The 10,937-nt window shown below is 32.2% G+C and overlaps 1 protein-coding gene across 1 annotated transcript; it reads right to left on the reverse strand.

Moving 5' to 3' along the window:
* Positions 1-621: 621 nt before the first annotated feature.
* Positions 622-7,574, reverse strand: LOC105132076 (DNAse I-like superfamily protein). Its single transcript, XM_011035360.1, has 4 exons — positions 6,218-7,574; positions 1,223-1,430; positions 995-1,124; positions 622-905 (listed from the first exon to the last, which is right to left on the reverse strand). Exons 1-4 carry the CDS (start codon positions 7,171-7,173, stop codon positions 643-645), a joined length of 1,557 nt encoding a protein of 518 aa, XP_011033662.1. The 5' UTR covers positions 7,174-7,574; the 3' UTR covers positions 622-642.
* Between the last annotated feature and the right edge of the window lie 3,363 nt (positions 7,575-10,937).

The following is a 10,937-nucleotide window of genomic DNA, read 5'->3' on the forward strand; positions in this document are numbered from 1 at the left end:
ATTATCTAGGTAATGTTTATAATTGAATTTAATAATTTTATTTTTTATAATTTTAATTATACAACAATAAAAATAAACATTCATTAAAAAAAATGATGAATATAATTATTGAAGAGAAATGTGTTATTTAATTAAAAAAATCAGGAACCAAAGTGAATTTTTTTGCACCCTATGAACAATTAAAAAAAAAAACAGAGAATGATAGCTCTTTTCTTGTATGTTAAAATTGATCCCTATTGTTTTAATTTTTTTTAACAAGAAAATTATAATCTCATTCCGCAAAAATCAATCTAAAATTAGGGAATTTTTTGACACTGTAAACACAACGAATTACACGATATATGAAAACCCAAAATTTAAATCAAGTGAACATAACATGAAATTATCAAATAAAAAAAAAGTTTGGGTCTAAAATGAATAACCAACCAAAAACCTTTTTTTTAAAAAAAAAAAAAAAAGGGAACCACAAATTTTTTAACCTAGCTAATCCGAAGTTACAAGATTTACAAAGTGCATGAGAGAGCTGGGTGGAAGCGGGTCTAACATCGCCATCCCCAGCTCCTCTTTTACACCAGGAAACCAAACCAAGACTGAAATAATTTATGTACCAACAAAAGAAAAGGTGAAAAAATCTGTCTTCTCTCATGTGTGTGTTTTCCATATACCTTTTGTCGGAGAACTGTCGGTTACCTTTACAACTTTCTGTTTAGGTTGCCGTTTCTTTCTAGCGGTTTTTTCTTGACTGCTGCACCTTGCTTTTACGATATCAACTTTCACAATATGATGATCAGAAGTCCCTTTAGAAGAAAACACCGAGTATGACCCTGGAACAAACTTGTAGGGGGAATTTGGAGATGCCAGTATGTAATCTACTCGAGTCCCATACTTACAAGTCCCTTGCACATCTGCATGTATCCAAGTAATGGCGCTGTGAGCAGAAATATACAAGTTTTGATAGCGTGAAGATAGAGTAATTAACATTCATGTTTCTTACTTTGGCCTTTAGCTAAAATGACTACTGATTCACATTCTCCTGCATAGTCCTTGGCATCACTGTAATGTTTACTCTTCATGAAACTCATTACTTCAACTTTTGGTGTTGGCTTTCCCATCTCCTCATAGTACTGCATAAATGAAACGAGCAATAGCAATCATATTTCAATCACATAAAGAAAGGTCATGAAACTCATTTTTCTATGACAGCAACAGTTCGGTGGTCGACCTTTACAATGTCTGTCCACCTCTCTTCAGAGTAATCTGTCTCGTCGAGGGAATTAAGACCTCCAGCTAAGATATGAGGAGCATCACTTGATTGTATTATGGCATCTATTTGCTTCATCCGCCAGTTCTCATCGAGATGGTCAAGGTGGGTGCAGTGGAAGTTGACCTCTCCTGCCTTTGGCACGTCAATTGTAGCCTTAAGAACATTCCTGCAGCATCCAAAAAAGCTCGAATGAGTTTTAAGATGCCTTGTCTCTCGATCATTTTGTCATTTAATAGAGTTTTTTGAAGCTTGAAAATTGAAATTCATCCATCGTTCGTCTTTCCGATTTAATTTCTCACAAATAGAATTATCAGAATTGTCCAGGAGAAGAGGTTATGTTCTTAATAAGTGATGAATTAAATTTTGTAGCACTAGTAATTTGATTGCAGTGTAGTGGGATTAGTTATGGATGTCAGGCATGAATTTTATATAAAGGGCACCATTATCTGTTTGTCTCGTTGCTTCTTGTAAGCTAATTTTCATGGAATGCTGCTTTTTGCCGGGAAAAGGGTTGCATGTCATAGCTAGCTAGCAGCAATTAATGTAAATAATAAAGCCATTAATTTAATTGTATAGCATAGCAATGCACATCTCATCTCAAGATAGATCCTGCATATCATGATTTTGTTGCAAATCATGGCTAAGACTTTGATAGATTCAAATTTAACACACATAAAATGTTATTTCAAGGTAATAAATAAGGTTCAAAAACTCAACATCTCAGACAATATATCTGTACCTAGCTCTAATGAGATTAGTTTAAGAGAAGAGCTGAACTCTCGTAAGCTCAACTTAGAGAAATAGCTTAGCATTATAGGCTCAGCCATAAAAGAATCCGTTAAAATCCGTTAAAAAATCCATTATATTACCTCAGGTAATAAATAACTTATCTACATTTTGGATTTTACTCTTTTTATTACCTTAGATATAAAAAAATTCGTTAAAAATCCACTATATTTCTATCAACATTAATGTTACGTAAGAGATAATGTATAAAAAAATCTTCCATTGACATATTATATTTTCATTATTTTAATATTTATGTAAGATATCTATTACTCATTAATGAATATATCAAAAATATTCTTTTCATTAATGCTATCAGGATAAAATTATATTTCGACCACTCTTCTCCATAAAAAAACAAGAGATCTATGGGATATATAATACCCTCATAAATCATTGAAGTTCCAGGTTCTCAATCTCTATTCTCTACTTCATATTAATTTTAAGAGTCTCTTTCAAAAATATCATAATTTTTTTTTCCAAAAAAATACTTTCTTAAACATGAGAGAATCCTTCAATTCATCAAAAGAAACATTTTGCATTATACCAGCTACCTTGGCTTACCAAACACTAATCACCCTAGCTAGGAAGAATGAATTAAATTGCCAGACCTTGGCTTACCAAACACTAATCACCCTGGCTAGAAAGAATGAATTAAATTGTCAGAACCAAGAGATTAATTTATTATCTAATATATAAACATTGTCCCAAAACTACTTGGTTTTTTTAGGACAAGAGATTAACTTATTATCTAATATATAAACATTGGCCCAAAACTACTTGGTTTTTTTAGGGCATCATTAATTGGTGTCGTCTATGGAAAACTGATAAAAAAAATTATGAATTTTTTTCTAATGACATTTCCAAGTCATTCTATGGCACACAACCATGACACACCTAGGCTAGAATGCTTGATAGATGAACCTGTTATCACGAGTACTTTTATCTATTCAGACTTCCAACAACCCATCAACCAAATGTAACTCTTTATCAAGGTTGTGTTAGCTGTTAAGAGGCAAAATCAGGCTTTGCCACTTCAGTAAGTTCTAACATCTAGCAACTTTGTTTGTAGAAAGGATTAAGTAGGGGTCTCTGTAGTGCAATAAAAATAATTTTTAAAAGATGTATAAGAGGGCTTATAGTTCAATAAATTATTTCAGGATATATTATCCTTGATAAAAAATAAATTTATTTTTAAATTAAAATAATCATAACTCTAACATACATTTATTATTTATAAATTTTTATAAATGGTTTTTGAACTCCTGTACAATTTTCTTGGAAGGGGTTTTTCCTAGTGCTATTGTATAATCTTCTTGGAAGGACTTCTACTTAATGCAATTGTGCATTCTTCTTGAAAGAGGTTCTCCCTAGTGCAATAACTCTACCCTCCATGATAGCTTAAGCTATTCAACCTCAATAAAGCAACATAACCTTTGTCTTATGGCCAACTATATATTATTAAGGTTAATTGGAATCTAGAGAACTAACACAACTCTTTTGATAGGCTCTAAGACCTTATATTATCTTCAAGTATAATCTTGAATTTCTTATTATCAAGCATGATCTCTCCAATAAGGAGCTCTCACGTCCCATGTCATCTAGGAAGGCCACAGGTCTCCTGCTCTCAAAAGATACAATAATTCTTCAATAAGGGGCTTTTGCGCCTTATGATAATACTAAAGAAGTCATATACCTTTATCACTTTAATGCAATCACTTTTTAATAGGAAACTCTTAAGCCCCCCCCACCCCACGCTATCACCAAGTAAGCCGCAGACCCCTCACTCTTCAATGATATATTTTTCTATTAGTGAGCTTCTAAGCCCCAAGTTATCACCAGAAAGGCAACATGCCTCCCATTATAGTATGATCTTTCTTTAGCAAGGGCTTTCAAGCCCCACACTATCGACTAAAAGACTATAAGCCTCTTTCTACGACTATTAAGGGATTTGTTCCCCACAACCTCTTAAAATGTTTTCTAAGCATAGGCTAACCTTTCTTGGATTTCTCTTACCTCTTAGGAATTTTTATAAGTATAAGAGTAGATACGGGTTTGTCCCCTCCATCCTTATAAATTTTTATAAGTATAAGCGTCGACATGAATTTCCCTTAGTCTCTTAAAATATTTTTTAAGTATAAAGCTGACCCTTCACAGGATCCCTTCGGCCTCTTAGAATATTTTTTAAATATATGCTAACCCTTGAAAGGTTCCCCTCAATCTCTTAAAGTATTTTCTAAGTATAAGGCTCACCTTCCTTGAGTTTTCATTGGTCTCTTATAAATTTTCTAAGTATAAAGGCTCATCCTCCACAGATTTTCCTTGGTCTCTTAAAAGATTTTCTAAGTATAGGTTGACCTTTCTTGGGTTTCCTTCTACTCTTTAAATTTTTTTCTAAGTATACACATCAATATAAATTCTCCTCAACTTATAATATTTAAGTGTAGGCTGACCCTCATTAGATTTTTGTATGCCCTTCAAGATTTTTTTATAAGTATGAGTGTCGACATAAGTTCCTCTTAACCTTTTAAAATATTTTTTAGGTATAAAGGCTCAATCTCTATGGGTTTCCCTTAGCTTTTTAAAAAAATTTAAGTGTAAAAACTTTTTTCTAAGAACAAGCTCCTCCTTTCTGGGTTTCTCCACCTATTAAAAATATTTTTTCAATATAGGTTCCCTTCAATATTATTAGAAATTCTTTTTCAACCATGGTATATGCCCCCACACATGAGCTCTCTGGTATAATACCCGGGGTTTCTACCCTTTTTCTTAAACAAAACAAAGTCAACAAACTCATCATACCAGGTATTTTTTTTTTTAAAAAAGTCTTTATATATGAATATCACAAAAACTTAGGAGTTATTGATAAATCTAAATTTAACAGGCCTAAAAAACCCCTTGAAAAAAAAAAAAACCTATCGTCTTACATGACTTCACTATACCTAGCTCTAATAGGCTCAACTTAAAGGAAATACATAGTCTCCATGAGCTCATCATAGGGAAAGAGTCTAGCCTTTTTGGGCTCGAATTAAAGAAAAAGCTCAGATACATTTCGAATCATGCTCTCCGTATACCCTTAAAGCCCTCTAAGAGCCCATTATATTTTCATTAATATTAATATTGTGTAAAAGATAATATATAAAAAAATATTTCAAGAGTCTATTAAATTTTCATCGCATTAATATTAAGGATATGTATCGCTCATTAATATATATGTTAGGAATTTTTTTTATTAATGTTATCAGGATAAAATTACAACCTAGCCCCATTCTTTCCATTAAATGACAAGATTTATGGGCTATATGATATCCCATGAATCTTTCAAGCTTTAGGTTTTCAATTTTTATTATCTATTATATATTAGCTTTAAGAGTATTTTTCTAAAAAAATATTTTTTTCTAAAAAATATATTTATATAAGTATTAAACATTTTGTCATCGTAATTTACTAAATACCTATCACCAACTTTTTTAGTTAGAAAGAATAAATTATATTATCAAAATTAAAAATTTAACTAATTATTTAAAATATAAATTTTAAAAGATCAGGATAGCTTCCAATGATATCTTAATTGTGCTAATAATTTAATAAACTAGAAAAGACACAACGCAACCCTACCAATGTGGTCCTAACTCTAGATGAAACTTCCAGTGATTGGTTAATAACTTTGTGGATAACTATCTGGTAAGATTTGAAAAAAAAACTGCTTCACTGCAAACAGCTAATGCGGGGACATGGACAGGAAAAAACTGCTTCACTGCAAACAGCTAATACGGGGACATGGACAGGAAGAAAAAAAAAATCTGATAAACTGGGTTTTGTAGTCAATGACAGTCAACTAGAAAGTACTAAGCAAAGCTGAAAAAGAAAATGATGAGGAAAATGATGTCATATCCTGAGTTCTAAATTCTAATATACAAAAATTCAGATCATCACAAAAATGCATTGCAAATATTAAGAAAAGATACACTGTGGAAGTCAAAAGAATTCTTGATAAAGCAGCCCCATCATTGCTGACTTTTTCGAAATTCATTATGTCTTTTCTAACTCTAATAAGTGATAAAAGGAGAGAAAATCCATGAAAAGAAGAGAGAGAATGGAAGATGAACAAGGTTTCCTTAAAAAGATCCTGCAATTATTGAGACTAAAGAAACAGATTAGACATACCTGAAATCAGTATCATCAAAGATCTTTTGCACCTTCCATCTCTTGATCGGCCACTTTGAGAGGATAGCATTTCCATACTCAGGAGCCCAGCTCTCAGCAAAAACATAATTCATCCCCAAAGCAGCAGCCAAATCAGAAAGAGGCTTCATTGCTTTCTCCTCCTCTGCTTTCACATCTTGCAAAGCCAAAATATCTGCATCCAGCTCTTTCAGCACTTGAAGCACTGTCCTTGTACTCCTATAACTCTCTCCATCGATCCCATCATTTCCCGTATTTCTTGCAAAACTCACGCTTTTTGGCCTCATAGGAGCCTTTCCCCTCAGAATTCTACTTATATTAACACTTGAAGCACCCTCCTTTTCTTCTTCTCTGAAGCTCAATTGCCTATTTCTCAATAATGAAATCTCATTATCAGGCAAATTGATCGATACCCTTAACTTTGATTTAGCAAACTTTTGTTGCTTAGAGAGATTCTCATTACCATCGATGCAGTTTGGATGCAGGGGAGACTGCTTCAGAATACTCTTCGGGCGATCATTTGCAGACTGTGCGCGTAGCTTATTACTATTTATAGGCCTTCTAGTGTCTGCAAACTCTTCACCTTCATAGTCAACACTCGAAGGATTCTCTGTTTTAGGCACAGCAGGTGCCATTGAAAACAGGGCAGCATTAAAAGTTGCTAACTTGATTGGCTTCTCCTCACCCAATTGACCATTTGGATGGACAGCAGCAGACCCATTAATGGCGGGCTCAACTTTGATGTTATTTTGTGATTCGGAGTTTGATTTTCCAAATTTCTTTATGACAACCTTGCGCCTGGAACCACGGCCAATACGCCTCCGGAAACGAGAATAAAGGCGCCTGAGCCTTTTGTTGAGGAGTTTGAGCATTGTGGAGAAGGGATGACTGTTTAAGAGAAGGAAAGTTGCCGATATTATTGCAGGCAATGACACCATGAGAAAGAGGGCGTTACAGAGCTGTTTTCATTGCAAACACATGAGCTGTGTTTGTTTGTTTTTTTTTTTTTTTTAATGCGAATCGTCATGTAGAGTGGACTCGTATCTTTGTTTATACTTTATAGAGGCGGTAGAGAATAGGAGTCTTCCTTCTTGGAAATGGGTTGGTGACACTTGGCAGCAAAGGAGGGGTTCATAGGGACTCTAGGGTTTTTTTATGGAGAGACAAAGATGGCCAAGTTGCTAAGCCTAACTGCTCTCCACCGAAGAGAAATGGCAGTGTTTTAGTGTTTTGTTTTGTTTAATAATTGATGATTATTTTAGCATTAAGGGATAAGATAATAGGAGAAATTAAATAGTAGTTAGAGTTAAAAGAAAGAATCTAACAACTCCGACCCATAGCCATGCAAGTAGGATTCGTATTTGGAACGCTACGTCACCTAGAATCCGGCGTGCATAGCTCCCTCTCGTCTCCTCTTCTCTCATTCCATTCCATGCTTCTTCGCGGGTCTCCTTGACTGGATGGAGGAGAGAGACCCCTTTTTTGGTGGGCATTCGGCAAGATGAAAGACTAGGCTAGGATTCGCAGAGACTGTCAAGTTTGAAAACATGAGTTGCTGTCGTAGGCTCCTCGGCACCACCCCTTTCTTTTCTACCATCTTTTCAAAGGGCCCAACGTTTTTGTCAAAACCAGCCGCCTCACAAATACTACCTGCCCATGACAAGTCTAATTATGGTGATTTCAGATCTATGCTGGATTCGGATTAAAGATGAATTGAGCTAGCTTTGAATTCTTAATGAAAACAGAGCAAGTTTCTCTACCTACTAAATCGTTAAAATGATAATTACTTGGTAATTTTCCGGCGACGACCTTCATATATAACTGTAGAAAGAGATTTCAAGGGCCATTAGAACAGGGTGATTGATCGGCCAGGGGTCCCCTCCGAGCCCCCGCTGGATGGCTTATACCTTAGCATGCACGGCAGAAATTACTAGGAATCCAAAAGAAAAGAAAGCGATGATTAAATATAAAATGATAAATGGCTATACGGACGTACTTATTCTAACAAATTAATGGTGTTCAGAGGAGTGGGTGAGGTACGATTTGTTTATATCCGATTGAATACGTGGGTCTCGCTGGATGTGCTGTCTGAAAATAAAAAGGCAGCAGCGGAAGAAGAAGATGCCAATGCACGAAAAAAAGTACGTGGATTTAGCAAAATGACAGCTTTTCTTCTTCTTCTTTCTACCTGTTTATTATTATGTTCTAGATAGACGTCGGATAAAATTTGAATTTTTTTTATATTTTTTAATCATTTTAATGTTTTCATATTAAAAACAATTTTTTAAAAATAAAAGTATATTAATTTAATATATTTTTAAATAAAATTAATTTAAAAAATAATTTGTACATCTCACTTATTGAGACTTTATATATCTAAATGACCACATTCTCAAGTGTCAGAGAGGCCTGTGATCCAGAGAGAGATGGGGTCAGCAAAGCAGGGCTGTCCAGCTTGGCTGTGGTCATCTATTTAATATGTGTTTGTTACTGTAAAAAAAATTAATTTTTTTATTTTAAATTAATATATTTTTAAATTATTTTAACATGCTAATCTTAAAATAATTTTTAAAAAATAAAAAATATTATTAATATATTTTTTAAATAAAAAATATTTTAAAAAATAATTATAATTATATTTTTAAATGTAACTATACTTCTAAACATATTATTAATAGTGATAAAGAAATAAAACAGGATATGAAATTAATTTTAGTTCAATTACTGTAACAAATTAAAAATATAATAATAATTATATTTTTATATTAAAATAATTTTTATTTTTAAAAATAATTTTTAATATCAATATATTAAATATTAAATAATCTTAAAAAATTAAAAAAAATAATTTAAAATAAAAATATAAAATTAACTAGCTAGTTCTTCCTTTCTATAACGCGGGGCAGAGGTTTTTTTTTCCAGCGACAAAAAAGAATGGGAGCGCTTATTTATTTAAGCATTCAAAAGGTATTCTTGAACATTTTTAATTTTTTTTTGTTTTAAAATATTTTTTTAATAATTTTGAATTTTTTTATATGTTGATATTAAAAATAATCTTTTTAAAATAAAAAATAATTTTATTTTAATATATTTTCAAATAAAATAACTCTTAAAAAATAATAATATAAAAATCTCAAATATTATAACTTTGCAGAAAAATTGAGTATGTGTAACCATTGCTTGCGCAGGTATGGATTTGATGTGTCATTAACATTCTCAGAAGCCTTATCTTCAATAACAAGGGTACACTCATAACACACACAAAAATAATCAATCCAAAACCTAAAAAAAAAACTAAAAACAAAATCATAAGGTGATAATTTACGAACTTTTTTAAAAAAAATAATAATTAATGTTATTTTAGTTAACGTAAAAAAAAAACATGTCATTGAGATTTTTTTTGGGATAATGTTATTAGACAAGGTCAAATAGGATAATATTCATACCTCAGTCTGCATTTCTTGCCTAGATTAGCATTTAATTAACTCATATAAAAGTTACGATGCTGATAAATATAAATACAAATCAGATTACTATAAAAAATAGGGTTTGTCTTTAAAAAAATTCTAATTTAATGTTATTCTTTAATGTTATAATATCAATATATTGAATGAATATTAATCAACTCAGAAAAACCATAAAATTCAAAACTTAGTTCATGAAAATGACCATAATATGTTAACCTATTTGATGAGTTGTTTTTTTATTTATAATTTTTTTTCTCTTTTTTCTTAAAGCTTTACATACACTTTTTTTTAAAGACATTAAAATCACTGAGTCGGTGTTATTTTTTCAAGATAGCATGTATTAAATAAAAAGATCTGATGTAAAACAGAATAACAGATGTTTTGAATTCTGTATATTTATTCAATTTTCAAAGTTGATTCATGTAGAGAAACAAAGTCACCATGTGTGGAAAGTTTGTAAAGGAAAATACAAAAACTAATTTTTTATTCTAGTTTACAGTAATAAAGAGGAATACAAAAACCGGTCCTTGATTCTAGCTTGCAGTAATTTGTATATCACCTGTCATGAAACCTTTCATTACATGAGTTAGCTTGCAGTAATTCGTTACGTGAGTTGGCAGTTTATTCTTCCTTGATAAACCCCTGCAAGAACGGGCTACCATCGACGAAACTGATCTTGTTCTTGAGAAAATTTATGCGTTATCTAGAAAGAGGTTTGGTGAGTAAATCTATAAGTTGGTCGTTTATATGGACATGTCGAATAATGAGATAATTTTTTTCAATCAGGTCCCAAACAAAGTGCAAGTTAATTTGTATATGCGTCATTCTTGAATGCTAGATAGGATTAAAAGTGAGATTGGTTGCACCAAGACTATCACATAAGAGCAATGGAGGTTTAGGAAGAGAGAACTTCATTTTAGTAAAGAGTGATAGTATCCATATTGACTCTGAAGTAGTTGTTGCAAGCACGCGGTATTCAGCTTCTGTAAATGATCATGTAATGGCATGTTGCTTTTTAGAGCTTTATGAGATGAGATTCAAACCAAGCATAATTAGATAAGCTGAGGTAGAGCTTCAATTATCCAGATTTCCAACCCAATCCATATTTGGATAGCATATAAGAGTGTCTTGCAAATAAAAAATACGAATGGGAGAGATAAACGATAATGACCCAATATGAGATCCTTACAAACCTGGTCCATCACTAATCACTACTTCATTTGTACCCTCATATT

The sequence above is a fragment of the Populus euphratica genome, unplaced genomic scaffold (assembly GCF_000495115.2).
Source record: "Populus euphratica unplaced genomic scaffold, PopEup_1.0 scaffold26.1, whole genome shotgun sequence".
NCBI classification, from domain to species: Eukaryota; Viridiplantae; Streptophyta; class Magnoliopsida; order Malpighiales; family Salicaceae; genus Populus; species Populus euphratica.